Source organism: Syzygium oleosum, unplaced genomic scaffold (genome assembly GCF_021117445.2).
Source record: "Syzygium oleosum isolate NSW1041296 unplaced genomic scaffold, Sole_v2.1 Sole_v2.06, whole genome shotgun sequence".
NCBI classification, from domain to species: Eukaryota; Viridiplantae; Streptophyta; class Magnoliopsida; order Myrtales; family Myrtaceae; genus Syzygium; species Syzygium oleosum.
The window spans coordinates 5,400,127-5,418,012 of NW_026607490.1; the positions used below are offsets into that span (position 1 = coordinate 5,400,127).

The 17,886-nt window shown below is 40.6% G+C and overlaps 3 protein-coding genes and 2 non-coding genes across 6 annotated transcripts; 4 read left to right on the forward strand and 1 right to left on the reverse strand.

Annotated features, from left to right (window-relative positions):
* LOC115680198 (probable serine/threonine-protein kinase PBL7) lies at window positions 1-3,878 on the forward strand. The gene is made up of 5 exons (XM_030603951.2): window positions 1-652; window positions 1,404-1,576; window positions 1,786-1,975; window positions 2,543-2,931; window positions 3,064-3,878. The coding sequence occupies exons 1-5, from the start codon at window positions 523-525 to the stop codon at window positions 3,445-3,447; spliced, it is 1,266 nt and encodes a 421-aa protein (XP_030459811.1). The 5' UTR covers window positions 1-522; the 3' UTR covers window positions 3,448-3,878.
* An 845-nt stretch (window positions 3,879-4,723) lies between these two features.
* Window positions 4,724-4,795, forward strand: TRNAE-UUC (transfer RNA glutamic acid (anticodon UUC)). Its single transcript has one exon. It is a non-coding gene; the product is annotated as a tRNA-Glu (tRNA).
* A 99-nt stretch (window positions 4,796-4,894) lies between these two features.
* TRNAQ-UUG (transfer RNA glutamine (anticodon UUG)) lies at window positions 4,895-4,966 on the reverse strand. Its single transcript has one exon. It is a non-coding gene; the product is annotated as a tRNA-Gln (tRNA).
* Window positions 4,967-7,411: 2,445 nt separating this feature from the next.
* Window positions 7,412-9,452, forward strand: LOC115680199 (double-stranded RNA-binding protein 3-like). Of its 2 annotated transcripts, none has more exons than XM_056312772.1 (4): window positions 7,412-7,576; window positions 7,724-7,972; window positions 8,181-8,412; window positions 8,499-9,452. In XM_056312772.1, exons 2-4 carry the CDS (start codon window positions 7,727-7,729, stop codon window positions 9,245-9,247), a joined length of 1,227 nt encoding a protein of 408 aa, XP_056168747.1. In that variant the 5' UTR covers window positions 7,412-7,576; window positions 7,724-7,726; the 3' UTR covers window positions 9,248-9,452. The 2 variants fall into 2 exon arrangements, with proteins under 2 accessions (XP_056168747.1, XP_030459813.1); XM_030603953.2 differs by having other exon boundaries at window positions 8,181-8,400.
* Window positions 9,453-12,259: 2,807 nt separating this feature from the next.
* LOC115680118 (exocyst complex component EXO70B1-like) lies at window positions 12,260-14,969 on the forward strand. The gene is made up of 3 exons (XM_030603856.2): window positions 12,260-12,964; window positions 13,115-13,806; window positions 13,917-14,969. Exons 1-3 carry the CDS (start codon window positions 12,393-12,395, stop codon window positions 14,696-14,698), a joined length of 2,046 nt encoding a protein of 681 aa, XP_030459716.1. The 5' UTR covers window positions 12,260-12,392; the 3' UTR covers window positions 14,699-14,969.
* The last annotated feature ends 2,917 nt before the right edge of the window (window positions 14,970-17,886 follow it).

Below are 17,886 nucleotides of genomic sequence, written 5' to 3' on the forward strand. Positions count from 1 at the left end.
AGTTTTGAGGTCACGAGAGGATAGTCCGTGGGAAAGGAAAGAAATCCAGCCGAATCAGCAGGAAACCAGCTAAAATCCGAAACAGCATCATCGTCTCCTCCGAATTCCTGACCACATTCCGCCATTACTGTCCCCCCCTCCTCAGTCATCCCCCGCGAGAATCATGCCCGCTTTCCCTCGTATCTGGTCAGCCAAATCTTTCATCAGGATCACGTTAACTCCGTGACGATTGACGGGATCGTCATCCATCAATGCGTCATCATGAAAGGCACGAACTTTGGCGATTGTCCTCGCGATGCGCGCATGACCCATTACAGCTTTTTTCCGTATTTGGAATAAATTCGACGTAAAAGGGTGGTCGGTATCGAGATTTATCCATTCGATCCATCTGAAGCGGCCGTAGAGTTCCAATCTTTCTGGGTGCCCACCAGGACTCTCGTGGCAAATCCATGGGGTTTTGATGGATTTGGAGTCCGTCATTTCAAGAGCTCTCCTCTCTCGTTTCTGGGTTTATCTTGATTGATGGGGCTAAACATGGATCTTTGTCCTTGTTTCGGCTCCAAGAAAGGGAAGAAGCCGAAACGCCAGGAGGACAGAGATTTCAGCAAGGAGTCCAAGCCTTCAGGAAATGCTCCTGCCAATACGTTTCAAGGTTCTATTTCGCTTTCGCTCGTAAATTGCTTCGTGTTGAAGACCGTGTTTATGTTTTTGACAAGTGACGGTTCGTGTTTTAGTTTTGTTGATTATTCAGGTTTTCGTTGACAGTTTAGTATGCCAGGAAGTGATGCCCACTAGGAAAAAAAAGTTTCGTTCCTTCCTTTCTGCCCATCTATGTGTGCCATGTTCTAAGTGTGTGATGAGATGATCGATCCGCCTTTCCCTTTCATGGTTGGTTGATCATGATCACCTTAGTTCATGTAGTTTATGGCTTTTGAGGAAACAGTGGCCTGTGAAAATGACATTTCAGTTTAATAATTCTATGTGCATCTGCATAAATTATGATTAACTTAAGCTAGTGATTCCGGAGATGTTTAGACTGGCAACAGCTTCCCCTTAATTTGATCATATAGTTAGAGCCTTGCATGCCCGGAAGGTGAATTTTCCTAGCGCCCATCCCTAGATCACGTAACTCAAACGGGCGATCCTAACTCCTTAGTTCCATGCTGGAAACTAAAGATAGTGAAGCACAGTCATAATTGTTCAGAATTAGGGATCTCCTGAAATTCCAAGAATGCATTTGTGTCGTTATTTAGTTAGATTGGATCACCGTTTAAAAGCATATGTTCCACTTCCATCCAGAAATATGTGCTCCTGACAAAAATATTGATTATTATTGGTGCAATATAATATCATATATTAGACGAAGCATTGCTGACTGCTCAATACTGGTGACAAATGCATAGAATTGAGACTGGAATCATCGGTTTCGGAAGAAGAGCACGAGGTCGCCAACGAGGCTCAAATATTCAGCTACCGGGAGCTTGCAACAGCGACAAAAGATTTTAGGGACGAATCCTTGATCGGGCAAGGTGGATTTGGTTTTGTTTACAAAGGGCAATTAAAAAAGACAGGTCAGGTAATGTTGACTGGCTCAGAAGCTGGACCCTCTTCTTCTATGAGTGACATAAGAAGGAGAGGCCGCTTATCCCTAGTCGTACCTACATTTTTTTGGCCTGAGTTGGGTTCTGTTTAAGTACTGCCATCCTTCATTTGTCATATGTGTCATGTTTTTACATTGGATTGCTGTTTTTGTTTCGATGATGACTTGGCTCAGTATTCGAGCAGGTAGTAGCCGTTAAACAGCTGAACAAAGCCGGTCACCAAGGTGACCATGAGTTTCTGGTGGAAGTTTTGATGCTCTCTCTTCTGCGTCATCCTAACCTAGTCAGTATGATCGGCTACTGCGCCGAGGGCGAGCAGCGTCTGCTTGTGTATGAATACTTGCCCTTGAAATCCTTGGATGATCTCTTGCACGGTAATATATCCAATCTAGTGTTTTTCCAATTAACAAGATTATGGAGTAATGAGTAATCCTCTCGTATTTCATAGGAACTATATTGCTCTCGGTGAACCCGAGGAAAAGAAAATAAGAGAGGATACACCAACTAGCAGCATCCTTTGAATAATCGGATACATGAAAGAAGATAGGACTAGATTCCTGTTTTAAAAAATTGACCTTATTCTGGTTCTTAGGGGGCTCAACGATAAGGACTGGATGGTTACTCTGACATATTGTGATTTGTTGTTTCTGACTGCTAAACGAGGATCATCAAAACTGTCCAAGTGCTGCAAAAGATATTTCTCCTTTGCTGCGATTCTAAACGTCTTGTTCTTAATTACTCGATGCTGGACTTGAAAATCCTTGACTTTCATTAATGTCGAGCAGAGTCTCACTTTCTTGAACAGCGGAAACCAAGCTTCTCATACATTTCAAACTGATCTCATCAACAATAATGCCGCAGATGATGATTTGACTATCTAAAATTTCTTTGGTCTCTACAAAATTATACTATTATGATGTGTAATGATCAGTGTCATGCAGATCTTCCTCCTGATAGGGAGCCCCTTGATTGGAACACGAGGATGATGATAGCTGCCGGTGTGGCGAGGGGATTGAACTATCTGCACAATGAAGCAGATCCGCCCGTTATCCATAGGGACATGAAATCATCCAACATATTGTTAGATGAAAAATACCGTCCAAAGCTTTCTGATTTCGGTCTCGCCAAGTTTGGTCCAACTGGAGATAAAACACATGTCTCGACCAGGGTCTTGGGAACCCAGGGCTATTGTGCCCCTGAGTATGGACTGAGTGGGAAATTGACGAAGAAGTCAGACATCTACAGCTTCGGGGTCGTCTTGCTGGAGATTATTACAGGGCATAGAGCTCTGGAATACGTTGATGGTCATGCTATTTACATTGTTGAATGGGTAAAAAGATTTTCATATTCCTTCATGTATGGTGCAATGCCTGATTATCATCTGTTCATACAAAGTAGTCCTATTGCTTGTTTCTTGATCGGGTTTTGTATCTGATGAAATCCTGATTTTTTATGCCTGCAGACGCGTCCAATTATCAAAGACCGCAAGAACAGCACACAATTGGCAGATCCGATGCTCGGAGGCCAGTTTCCAGAATCCATTTTAAGGAAGGCCCTTGACATGGCGGCAATGTGCATTAGAGAAGAGCCGAACAAGCGTCCTCCCATCGACGAAGTCGTGCTCGCTCTTGATTACTTGGCGTCCCAAAAGTACCATCCCCACGCATCCGCCAAGGTCGGCACAAAGAAAGCTCACAAGGACAAATCTCCAAACGAGACGACAACGATGCTAGACAAGGAGCTGGAGCGCGAACAAGCCATCGCAGAGGCCAAGATCTGGGGGGAGAGCTGGAGAGATAAGGGGCGGCAGACCTCTCTGAGCAAGACCGATGGCTTGAGTAGGTGATGGCCGGAACGAGTCGCTCTATGTTGGTCCCTCTTAACATTGAGCACAGAGACTTTCGGAAATCTCGGTTTCTGATTTATAGGCCCAGATGGTTAGGCAATTGGTAGCGAGACATTGCAGCATCATCAGCGAACTATTCACGTCCTGAGTGACGATTTCATTCAATGTTAGGAAGTCAGGAGCGACCTTTATTCCTCCTCGCCGTATGGCCATGTACATTCGACCTTTCTCGGGTTTGAAACATGCTGACCAAGAACAGAGACAGATCTGCACTCACGAACTTGGTGGCCTTAAGCCTTTTAGCTGAACTTCATCTCAAAATTTCCGAGTCCATTGTCTCAGGACCTGGTTCTTTTGCTGCTGCTTTTCATAATGCTGCAAATAGAAGTTTTGGTGTAAAATCTGGAATCGATTTAAAGTTAATTTCTCCATGTTCTGTGCTATTAGTTTAGCGTCCTTTTTCTTTCTTTTTTTTTAAATTTGTGGGTAGCAAGTTCGACACGCTTTTGTTGTATGAAAAACTAGGAGTATGCAAAACGACGGCCCGAATTGGAAACTGCCTAGACCGAACCGAACTGGCCAGTTGGTTCCGGTTCCCGGAAGTGTCGATTCGATTCCTTGTTCCAGGGTGGGAACCGGACCGACCTAATATATATATTATTTTTTTTAAAATTTCTTAGAAAACCCTAAACCGCTCATCTATGTGATGCGTGTGTGTTTTTGCTGCCCTCGCTATCCATATGTCACGTGCTGTAATATTGTATGCCTTTAAGATAACGTTTGTGCTCTGTTCATGTCTACCATCAATAGTTGACTGCTGTAGTAACTTTAGCTGCTTTCCTTCAAGGTTCGGATCTTGCAAATGTCAGCATACATCTTCGGTTTGATTGCCCCGACGTGCTTGGCATTTTTATTTCTCCCAATTGCCAGGGGATCGATACTTCTGCATCCCTTTTGAGCATATGCCGATATCATATACGGTTGGGGAATCTCACCATGTTCCTAATTATGTATGGCATTTGCTATTTTATCGTATGGTTGGGAAATTTCTATTTCTACATTGACCGATTCCCGGTCTTAGAAATTGGGAATCGAATCAGATCGAGAACCAATCAACCCCATGAAAAACGCTCACAAGCCATCACATCCAGATTATGGATCTGGAATACAAGAACAAGATCTCGTTTGGTTTCAGATTCTCTTCAGTTTAATCATATCTTCTCAGCTTCAATATTTTGATTTAACATTAATGTTCTTCAACACCTTGAACAACACTTCCGTTGTCGTCCAGCGGTTAGGATATCTGGCTTTCACCCAGGAGACCCGGGTTCGATTCCCGGCAACGGAAGGCTTCTTTTTTTTTTCCTATTTATCTTTTCTCGAAATACTCGAAAATATAATTACGTTAATAAAAAGGACAAAAAAAGTGAAAAATTGTAAAGAAAAAAGGTCCTACCGGGAGTCGAACCCAGGTCGCTGGATTCAAAGTCCAGAGTGCTAACCACTACACCATAGAACCAACTTTCGGTATGTCTCAGTCTTTTATACTTAACATATATTAATATCTCTGAATAAATAGCAAACCAAGGATTGTCAGCATAAACGATAAGGATAATAACACAAATAGTCCCTGAATTTTAATTTAATGTGTAATGTAGTCCCTAAACTTTTAATTTATTCAATGTGGTCCCATGACTTTTGGTTTATGTTCAATGTATTCCTCGAACTATGTGAAAATGTTTTAATGTAGCCCTTGTATTAGAATTAATTGAAGGACTACATGCTCAAGGACTAAATTGAACATGTACTAAAAGTTCAAAATGGCATTGAACAAATTAAAAGTTCATGGACCATATTGTACATTGTACCAAAGTTTAGGAACTGTTTGTGTCATTTTCCCTAAACAGTTACTGAGGATAAATCAAGGAATGTTGCAAGGATTACTTACGTCTAATTGCACGACATTTGGGCTTCATCTATTTCTCGAAAAATGAATGATCCGTAAAAATGACCGCTTATATATGTCGAAATAATTAGTCAATGGAAAATATTTTCATCATCGATAACAATATATGTCTAAATATTTTCATGGACGATGGACATATCTTACATTCGGTCATTTCTGTAAGCGATATAAGTAATTATTTTTAAAAAATACTTTCTAAATCATTCATTTTTTGCGAAATAAACAACGCCTTAGTTCCATAAGACGAGAAAAAAATTGGAGCCCATTTTATTTGTCTTTCGTTTGACCAAGAAGAAATTATTCGTACCTCCTCCCTGTCGGAAGGATGGAAAAGATTCGTTTTTTTATTTCAAATCTCCTCGTGTTTATAGTCGTTCCAGGCTCGAAAACTTCTAACATTTAGTATTAAGAATACGACAAATATCCAAAGACATTCAACACGACAAAAGCTAAAATCCCCAAGTAAAGCCAATACCCATTTCTCTCTCCCTTCCACACACATCGATTTATCATGACGTCTTCTTGTATAGCAAGATTTAGGTCTCAAATACCACCACGCCACGAGCCGATCCCGGCCGGCGCTCGGTACCGGAAAGACAACAAGTGGTGGAGAATCTATACACAGACGTTCTCACCTACCTAAATCTAACACACCGCATGTGGAGAAAAGGCATCAGCCTGCTTTCTGGCCTGTGACATTTGTTTCATCAAAGCAATTTGCACAAACGATGGGTGGGGGTGGGGGGGAGCATTGATTGATGACCATACCAATTTGATTTCCCACAGCCAAAACCCCATTTCAAAAGAGAGTTTTTATGATGACATGACTCTGGTGCTCTGCAGGTTTGGACCACGCTATCCCTACTCTCTCCCTCTGTTTCAGCTCCAAATTAAATGCATCGCTTCAAAGGATGGATCCCTCTCCATCACCGATCGTATAGCGTTCGGAAACTCGAGGTCTTTTCGGACTAATCCATCGTCGCATCGTCCTGTACATGAACATTTCTTCTTCAAAACATACAAACACTCACTATCTTAACGTCCTTTTTAGCGAGAAATGGTTCTCGGGACATCGAAGAAACCTCTCTCGAGATTCATTCGTTTAGGAGTGTGTGTTCAGGATGCCTAATTGGGAAACATAAAGATCGATCCCTGGGACAAAAAAAAGCGAGACATTGTAAAGATTTAGAATGATCTATGTCTCGGTCTGCTAAGTCAAGTCTTTCATGGAAGAGAGCACGCCACCCACCCACCCACCCACTGTCTCAAGCCAATCTGTAGTTTTCTCAAAACATTAACTCGACCTCACATGAACCTTCACCGCAGCTCTACTACGTACTACAGACAATATATGTTTATAATATCTGAAAGTCAAACACATGGGAGTGTCTGTCCAGTCAATTCTCAAATTTGAAAAAAGGAAAAAAAAGAAAAAATCCTTGGCTGGAGTCAGGGAAGCAGCAGACAGATGGGTTTTGGTAAATTTCAAGTTTTGTTGGCTGAGGTTGGCGAGCATTGAGTGATTTGACCCAGTACAGATGAGCCAAATGCTGCATATCGTTACAAATAAAATAAAAAAAAAAGAGAATAATTTAGATTATTGAGGTATTTGTCAAATTCCATCACCACTTACATGTGCACATGTAATTTCCTAATTTAGGAATTTGAACAGGGGAGTCCATCGTCATATAATGTCACGGTAATTATGATTCGAAAATAATAATTCGATGGAGTAGATATCGAAGAGATTGTTTTGAGATTCTCAAATTTTCTGTTTTTTTTTTCCTTTACTGTTATCTTTATCAGGTTAATTTTCAAGCATCATATTAAACCAATTCTCATTTTCGTCAAATACTAATTTGAAACCATGGTGCATCAGGAAAGGTGAAACATGTACTGTGTCTTTTTAAACCTAATTTCCTTGATTAAATAGAATACCGTCAAAAAGTAAAAAAAAAAATTTGGGCATGCAAGTAAATTTAGCTCCGAGAGAGTTCCAGACAGACAGAAGCTCATCTCAGAAGTCATTCCACTTCCCGGCTCATCTTCGTTTTCTCTTCAGAAGAAAAGGGCAAAGCCTCATTGTCCTTCTCATTCTAGTTAACTGCTTATTGTTCCTGAGAGCAAAAAACCCACAAGCCAATGTAAAGAGCGAGCAATCAGGTGAAAGTGCCATGTTCTTAGCACTCTTCTCTCGTTCAGATTCTTTCATTTCTCTGATGATTTTGCCTCCCCACTGCCATTAGTTTTTTTTTTTTATAGCAAAACCAAGTGATTTCCTTCACTGTGGTTAGTTTGCTTTGTGGGCAGATCATGTATAAGAACCAACTGCAAGAACTTGCGCAGAGAAGCTGCTTCAACCTCCCTTCTTATGCCTGCATCAGAGAAGGGCCAGATCATGCTCCGAGATTCAAAGCTTGTGTGAACTTCAATGGCGAAATCTTCGAAAGCCCGAGCTACTGCAATACGCTGAGGCAGGCAGAGCATGCGGCTGCAGAAGTAGCCCTCAATGTCCTCTCCACAAGGGGTCCTTCAAGATCTCTCACTGCAAGAGTCCTTGTAAGTTTCCTCAAATTGATGTTTGAATTTTTTCCATCTTCGAAGGGAATGCTTTTCAGCATATTGTTTTGAGCTTTTTTAGCTAAAGCTTCCATTTTGAGAATATTTATGTGGTTTTTAAGCAAAACAGAACAAGCCCATGTTTGCTCCCTGCATGGGGTTTTACGTTTTAGCTTCTGAATCATCTTGGTCATTGATCACTGTGAAGGACGAGACGGGGATCTACAAGAATCTGCTCCAAGAAACGGCTCACAGGGCAGGCCTGAACCTGCCTGTGTACACGACCGTGAGATCAGGCCCCGGTCATGTTCCCACCTTCACTTGCACTGTGGGGATTGCTGGGATGAGCTTCACTGGTGAATCAGCCAAAACAAAGAAACAAGCTGAGAAGAATGCAGCGATCGCAGCCTGGTCTGCACTCAAAACAGGTAAAACACTAGGTGCAAAGTTACCCTCTTTTCCTCACTCATTTGCCATATTTGAGTCCGTCAAAGACCAGATTGATTAATGCCTCTTCCTTTTGCAGTGCCAGACCTGAGTTCTTTGAGGCCCAGAGATGAGGCTAAGCAAGGGATCAGGAGGAGGGATCAGAACCAACCAAGAAGAGGATTGATCAGGGCTAATGCAGTGAACCACTCTGCTTCCCCGTCCACAAGCCTTCAATTGCACAGGCTCTTGGAGGAGTTGCTAATGAATTACATCCCACAAGCACAAGGTGGTCCTTCTTCTTTCTCATCGTCGTCGTCATCTTCACAGAAGCAGAGTTGCTTCCTGTCTCTGCTTCCGCCACCCCCACCAAGATCAGCTTCAAAGATTCTACCACCACCAAGAGATAATCGATGGGATAAGGAACAAGACTGCGGGAAGAGACCCATAGGGTCAAGTATTTACCCAAGTCCAAATATTGTCAATAAACGAAATGATCATCCGAAGCTTGCAAGACCCAACTCCTCATTGTCATTCCTTGAAGGGACTAGCAGAGATGGACATCATGCCCACACCAGAAATGGGTCCGGATTATGCCCACGATCCGTTTACACAGGCGGATTCCGCCCACACCGGATCGCCCCGGCGGTCCAGATCCGATCGGTCATTCCGGTGTGTGCAGCGCCACCAGCACCATTGATGAGGACACAACTACCAATTTTGGCAGATGATCCCTTGTGTCCACAAACAGGGCTAGAGATTCCACCAACCAGCTCGAACCCGAAGTTGGACAAGCTTGTGCTTGAGCCGGACTCGGCTCAACTCGGTTCGGAGCTGAACAAGAAGTAACAGTTGGAAAGAAAATCTATATAATATCTAGTTTGGACCATGGTAGGTAACTTTATGGATGTCGATTGTCCCCTGTATTCATTTTTCTTTTGTTGTTCTGAAGGGATCGTTTTTGACTCCGAGCGTGATCCTGCGGTCATTGGCTATATTACCCTATGGTCATATTTCCAGGAAAATGGCGGGTGGATCAATCTTCTTTCTTTAATCTACGAATATCATTTTTACTTTGTCTGCGCAAAGGCGAGATGCTATCATGTCTAGACTATTTCAAACGCTCCTTAGATACGTCATTTTCGAACTAGAATCGATCAGGCTGCTGAATTCAAGGATAAGATCAAATGTGAGTTAAAAAAAAAGGTTCAATGCCATGCGAGGCGATTTGAGCTCGGCCATGATTTTTCCATAAGCAAGGTCTCCAAACAAGATCCTTGAAGCACCCTTTTTGCATGCATATAAATCCTGATGAATTCGAAATATTAAGTATCAGATCAAAGTACAGTATTCGAAAACACTTCAGGCCAAGCAAGCTGACATACTTGCAATTAACTGCCTGAAATGAGCTATATACCAGAAGGATGAAAGAAATTTACTGTTCGATCGAAATTGCTCAAAGAAAACATTAATGAGGGACCTCTAACTTCTACTGGGTGTTTACATAGCTCGAATTATTGCACCTGCACCTAGAGAGGGAGAGAGAGAGATGGGGCATTAAATGAGGTGGGAGGGGGTGGGTTCAAAGAGATAAGAAGGGTATGAAGAGGACGAACAGACAATTGCAGCGATTAAGGCAAGCAATTAATATTACTCTCTCCAGTCTCAGAAGTATTTAATGTTCTTGTCTTCGCCATTAAATGCCTCCTCCCCCTCTTATCTTTTTCTTGGCTCATCTCTCTTCTTTATTCCTTTGTTTGTCCCGACCCTTTCTCTCGAGACCTTCTTTTGATGCTATTATGCCTAAGCATTGGCCTGACCTCTCGTGATAATGTCTCTTCGACCCCAACACCACCACCCCCCTCTTTTCAATCCCCACCCGCGATCTTCATAGAGCCAATCACGAATTCATGGCATATGAAGTCCATATAATGTTGTACAGATTCTTTGTAGTTTTGCTTGATTTATGTGATCTGATTGGTCTGACTTATTTGGGTTTGCAATATAATGATGGCATGTTGGAAGGGTTCTTCACTCGGAAAACTGTCAACTTTCACGGAAGGGATTGCAAGTATAACGCAAAAACGCACCAACTTTCATTTCGAAGACAATTTCAGTCATAACTCTTAATTGTCGCATGAAAATGTGCCAACTTTTACCCAAAAGACAATTGTGACGGAAATTTTAATGGTAGTCAAAATTGTTCTTCGAGTAAAAGTTGGTGTTGTTTTGTGCGACATTTAAAAGTTTGGGCCAAGATTCAAATTCTAATTAATTATGAATCATATTTAACAACTTATAACTCATGAATATATGACTAATAATAAATAACAAACATATATAAATTATGTTCGGAAAATTTCAATTACCATACTTTTCAATTATAGATAATATGTAAAAAATTAGTGAATAATTATAATTGCCAAATAATACGATTAATATTGAGATATTCATATTCCAAATTATATTTGGGAAATCCCCATTATTATACTATCATATTAAGGGAAAGTTCCAAATAAGGTTCTGAAGTGCCATTATTTTCTCAAATAAGGGTCTGAAGTGATCATGTCAGTCTCAAAAAAGGGTCTACCATGCAAGTTTCAAATAAGAGCCTTCCTTACTAGTTGGCTAAATATTCCGGCCGGTCAAGGGCATTTTCGTCCAAAGGAAATTTTAATTTTAAATTATTTTTTTTCCTTGTTTTCTTTTCTTTTTTCTCATTTCTGTTTTTTTTCTTTCTGACGAGGGCCGGCAAGCCCTTGTTAGTCGCTTCATGTCGCTCTCGTCGACTTCTGGTGAGGCGACCCTTGCCAAATTGGACGAGGTTGACCCTCGCCTAGCCCTCTCCGGGCATTGTTGGTGGTCGGCCATCGACAAAGAAGAAAGAAAAAAGAAAAAAATAGGAAAATAGAAAAAAAGGAAAAAAAATCAAGAAAATGTAAATGATGAAAATGCCCTTGACAATCTGGAAAATTAGGCCCTTCTTTGAAACTGACATAGTCACTTTAGGCCCTTTTATGAAATAAGATCTACTTTAGATCCATATTTGAGAAAATAAGGATACTTATTTGAGAAAATGATGACACTTTATGCCCTTATTTGGAATTTTTCCTCAAATTAATGCAAGTACATTAAAAAAATCAAATGTATTGAAAATTCTCGTTCCCACAACGTTTTCTTTTTCTCACAACCAAATAAATGAATGCTCTTATCTATTCCCATAGCTTGCCAAACGAAATATCGAAATCATCCTTCCATTCAATTCTCTTTCAGCTTTATTATGTCTCATCCTCCGATTCTATTCCATTCCGCCGTAACAAACGCAACATAAGTCCAACCCTTTTTTATTCTATTCATAATTGAATGATTGTATTTAGGCTATCGATTTTCACTTTGTTGGAATTGGATAAGAACTTTAGACGACTTTGTACCAACAAAATTAGGATATAATAATTTGCATCCTATTGACAGCATAATAATAATCTTCAGCCCATTCATTGATGTTGATTAAAATTACCCAAGCATTATTATGCGAAACACTCCATTTTTTAGCACCAACTTGAGTCTTTTTTTTTCCACCATGGAATGCACTGAAAAATACACTTTCAAATCAAGCAATATACATCAACATAGCCTCTTTTATAGGCATTCGCACACGTGTTAACGGTTTATCCTTAAGCATTGGCTTCCCACATCAGTCAAACTTTCCACGTTTCCAAACAAAGAAAACACGACACGACAATCTCTCTCTCTCGCAGGTAACTTTTCTGTCCGTACATTCCCAAACACGCATACACACTCTCTCTCTCTACCCCTCCATGCATGCAACGACCATTTCAACCCTCAAAAGTCACAAACTAACATTAGATCAATCTCTTTGAGATCTCTCTTCCAGTTAATCTTCCTCTTCGCCTTCTTTTTCTCTTGACCTTCCAAGGAAGAAAAAGAGAGAAAATCTGATTAATCGTTCGGCAACATCATAGCGCAACGAACAATGGAGAGCGACCCTTCCGACAAATCCAACCCGATCACCCCCAGGGAGCATGATCTGAAAGAGAATGGCAATTCTTCACCGGTGTTGAGGTCTCCTGAGGCCGATCGACAAGAAGGTTGGATCACCAGTCATGTAGAGAGGAATGATGAGGATGAGGGGAAGAAAGATCAAGAGAAGATCGATGCGAGCGAGATTGCTGAAGAGGAGGTTGATGATGTTGATCGTGAAGTTCGTTATAGCCTTGAGAAGGCCTTGGAAGACATTGACAAGCTTGCCGCAATTCTTTCCTCCACCAACAATGAAAATGATTCTTCGGAAATCCCCGAATACGTCGGCAAGCTCATGGATTATGTCGAGGCCAAAGTAGTAAAATATTGCACCGATTTGGGTGAAGGGAAGGCAAAATGGTCTCAAGACCCAGAGGTCAATTCTTTTTTGGAAATTGTCGATCGCCTCTCGAAGCTGGCAACCGTACTCGAACCCTCTAAATGCAGAGAAAAGTTTGGTTCCTTGATTAATCGGGTCGGGAGCATCCAACAACGAGCTCTGTCGTTTTTGGAAGATGAATTCAGGTAAAGAAGCTTTTGACTACGTTAGCCTCTTAGCTTTAGTTTTTCGTCGATTTTTAGCATAATTAAGACATGTCATAATTCATTCTGATTGATTGGTGTGGCGTGAATGCACGCTAATGAATCTACTGCGTAATCTTTTCCATATTCCAGGTTGTTATTAGATGAATGTCGGCCTATTGACTTAGAGAAAGAAGAAAATGTCAAATTGAAACAAGAATCCATTGAAGAATCAGATCAATCCATTGAGGAGGGCGATTCATTTGTATATGCAGATGATATCGTATCTAGTTTGAACAAGATAGCGAAGGAAATGGTCTCATGTGGCTATGAAAGCGAGTGCTGTCAAGTTTATATAGTCACGAGGAGGAATTCGTTCGAAGAACTATTTAACAAGTTCGGGTTTGAGAATATTAGCATCGACGACGTGCAAAAGATGCAATGGGAAGCTCTAGAGAGAGAGATTGTCAAGTGGATCAAAACCTTCAAACAATGTGCATCAGTGCATTTCTATCGAGAGTTGAGGCTTGCAGAGGCTGTGTTCGCGGGATATCCATCAATTGCAACTCATCTATTCTATAATCTCACTCGAAGCATGTTGATTCAAATCTTGAATTTCTCTGAAGCTGTAGCAATGTCATCAAAGCGGTCGGCCGAAAAGTTGTTCAAGTTCATGGACATGTTCGAGACTCTACAAGATACGACATCTGCCATGGATCGATATTTCAAGGATGAAGACAGTGCAAACCAATTAAGGTCGGAGATTTATACCGCACGATCTCGGATCGGGGAGGCTATTGTGAGCATGTTCAGTGACTTAGAAAACTCGATCAAATCAGATACAGGTACAAAAGTCAGACATTCAATCCCCAATTGGCATTCTTCGATAAATTCAAAAGATTGAAGCAATTAGATAATAGTTAAATTGTTTTTTTATCGTGTCCATTTATTGCAGGTAAAAACCCTGTGCCTGGAGGTGCAGTTCACCCCTTAACAAGTTACACAATAAACTATCTAAAGTATGCATGTGAGTACAAAGAAACCCTAGAGCAAGTTTTCAAAGAGCACTTGAAGATCGAACGAGCTGACTCCAACAACAGAACAGAATTTCAAGGCGAGAACAATCAGAACAACTCAGAGAAGGAATCATCACCATTCTCAATCCAATTAACACGAGTCATGGATTTGTTAGATTCGAATCTTGAAGCAAAATCCAAGCTCTACAAGGACGCGTCGCTGAGCTTCATATTTATGATGAACAATGGACGGTACATCTTGCAAAAAGTGAAAGCCTCGGCGGAGATCAATGAGTTGATGGGCGACAATTGGCGACGCAAGAAATCATCCGAGCTAAGGCAGTATCACAAGAATTATCAGAGAGAAACTTGGGGTAAAGTCTTGGGTTGCTTCCGAGACGAAGGGTTGAACGTGCATGGGAAGGTCTCGAAGCCGGAGTTGAAGGAGAGGTTCAAGACCTTCAACGCGATGTTCGAAGAAATTCACAAGACGCAGAGTGCATGGATCGTGAAGGACGAGCAGTTGCAGTCGGAGCTTAGGGTTTCAATTGCGGCCGTGGTAATCCCGGCGTACCGGTCGTTCCTGGGCCGGCACTCGCAGCATTTCACAGCAGGAAGGCAATCGGAGAAGTACGTAAAGTATCAACCGGAGGACCTGGAGATGTACATCGACGAGCTCTTCGACGGGACCCCGGCGACTACGGGGAAGAGAAAGCAATAGAAAGTAAATTGTTGGTAGTCCAGAATCCCATCTAAAAAGCTACAAGGATTAAGAGCAGAACCTCATTTGACGCCATGAAATGTGCGATGACCGTGACTTGTTTCATACTCCATTTGAGTTGATGGCTAGAGAACTCGCGAAAATAGCTTGTGGCCGGTCATCTACAAGCACTTGGTTTTCTTTGTCACTGTGACAAGATTTTGAGTTGCTTAGGGCTGATAAAATGGCCCCGTTTTGTCTATATATCTTTTTGTCTTGGTTTGTGCTTTCATGTCATTTGATGTTTGTATCATATGCTTAAGAACAATGTAAAATTTGTTCTTTTGTAGTTACAGAGGTTATATGCAAGAGCAGTAGCAATATTCAATCAAACGGGCATGAATCCAATATCAAATTAAAGAATTCACCTCGTGAAGGAAAATAATGTGCAAGTAACCGACGAGGACGAATCCACTCCCATCAAAACATTATTCAATTTGAATATCAGCGTGCAATCCATGACGATGTTCAATTTCAATAAGCGTACAACTTCAGCATATCAACGTCTAATCCGATATTGGCATGCAATAGATAAATAATACGCAATTGATAGGTCCGGCATCAGATTTTCAGCCGATTGTCACTTTTTTATAGCTTCAAAAGTAAATTAAGCTTTATGAATAATATTGATTTTGTTATCGAGAAATTAACTGGTCGAGCTCAACTTTGTAGCCCATCTACAACTATCATATTCACATTGCATTTGATCCTAAGTAGGCCTGTCACATGCATGGGTGGGTCGGGTCGGATTTGGATCGATCGAAAAATGATCAAATCCATATTGACCCATTTAACTAGGGGTGAGCATGGTTCCAGGATTGAACCGGGAACCGGTAAACCGGACCGGTGCGAATGGGTCCGGATCCAGGTTCTAGGGATGGAGGTTCCAGTTCTTGATTCTACTTTTTTAAGAACCGCCGGTTCTCGGTTTCACTTTTTTAGGAACTGAACCAAGAACCAGACCGAAACCTAAATACCTAATTTTCTTCCTCTGTTACCTTTTATTTTGTTGTGGCATAGTATGCCATTAGATAAATATCGTATACTCTATCTGTCATAATGATTTCTCTCTTCTTAGGAGCCCAATTGAATGAGCTTAATTCTGCAAGAACGTACTTGATGATTAATTTCCAAGCTTAGTCCACGTTGAGTACTAGAGTGTGAGTCCAAGCATAGTTTATTTGGAATTTGTGGGATTAATAGCTTACACTTTACTTGTTCGGTTTCATCGACAAAGAGTATAATTAGAAATTCATCTTCAGAGGGGAAAAGAAAGATGATACTTACCTGAAAAGCATGGAATGTCTACATATATAATCATAAGTGGGTTTGAGTTGTTTAAATGCTGCATTTAGCCCGTATCCATATATAATCGTAATTTTGAAAATGAATTGGTACAATAGCCCTTGGGTTTTTTTGTTGGTTGACTGAATCAATGAGAAGCTTTCATTTTTATTGTTGCGTTCATTTTTGTTTTGCTTAACCAAAAAAAAAAAAAAAAGAACCTGTTAGATACTAGAACCGACCCTTGAACCTGTGATAAAGGTAGTTCCAGATTTCAAGTTCCGACGGGTAGGTTCCAGATTCCAAAAAATGAGGAACCTGTATCCACTGGTAGGTTTTAGGTTCTAAGTGGAACCCGTAAGGAACCTGGAACCGCTCACCCCTACATTTAACCTAGTTTGATCCATTTCCATACAACACAATTCTAGTGACCCATACCTGACCAACACATATTTGATTCGATCCATATTACTAAAAGATTTAATATTAGATCCAATTCAGAAAAACTTATTTCTTATAAATTATTATATATTGCTAAAATATTGCGGACAATTTTTATAATTTTAGAAAAATTCTGATTTTTAAATTTTTTTTTTCTTTTTTTTCTTCTACGTCTGTCGGCGGTGACCGGCGATGATCGACAATCAGTGACTTGCAGCTGGCGATGATCGACGATCAGTGGTGACCGGCGACGACCGACGACCAACGGCGTCCGGTGACTGGAGGTCGGCGACGGCGACCCTTGCCGGATTTCCTAGAAAAAAAAAGGAAAAGAAAGAAAAAACTAAAAACTATGAAAAATCAGAAAATTAAAAGAATTAAAAAAATGACTTATTCATCTATGACTCACTTAACTAACCCATTTATGACTTGTTTGAAACCCATTTAAGACCCATTAAGTTGTTAACTAACCCATTTATGATCAAGTTAAGCTTGTTTTTCAAAACTTAAGCAATCCATTTATGACCCACATTATTAAAAATGGGTTAAAATATGGATTCTAGACCCATTTTGTCACCTCTAATTCTAAGACAGCATGTGACAGGTGAAAAAGTTTAGAACTAGCAATGCTTCTAAAATAAACCATTCATCAAAAGAACAAGTGAAACTTGTTCCTTAAAACTATTTTGCCATGGGTAATCTTATCAACCGCAAACGATCACATGTCTTGTTGATCTAGAGTCACAAGCTAAAAGATTATTAATTGCAACAAAGACGTCACTATAGTCGATGATTTGATCATGGACTCAACTTACATGTTGAAAATATATATCGAGTTTGAGCCCGTCAAATCATAGGCGGCCCAAATGAAGTGAAGAACATGGACTTCTTGGTTGTGGAAACCAAAAAAAATGGGGCACACAAGTTAATTTTCATGTTGAAGTCAGCCAAGTGAAATAGAAAGGGAAAGCTGGACTTGGTTGACTTGAATCAACCGAATTCAATTAGGATTACATGAAAGATATGTTTCCATCTTGAAGTCGACTACTTCACTTTGTTATCTTACATGCTTGGCTGGTCTGGTAAGATATTAAGCCTATATACATGTCGGAGCTTTGTGTATTCTGGTTGATGCGATGGCAGAGTATATATATTCACTTACTCTGCCGTCAATATATATTTAGATATTGATAAAACAATGGCTAGTATTTCTTTTTTAATAGTGGAATAATTTTGTTGAGTTTGATTTCAATGTCTGGAAACAAATTGTATGATTTGCTCTTTATTATTCTTGACTTGTTTGAGTATTCCTCCATAGCCAATTGCTGAGGCATTTGTTTTTACTATTTTGAATGGAGACGGATTAGCAAAATGTAGACAGGGTATTTCTCTATCATGAGTTTTAATTTGTTCAATAATATTAG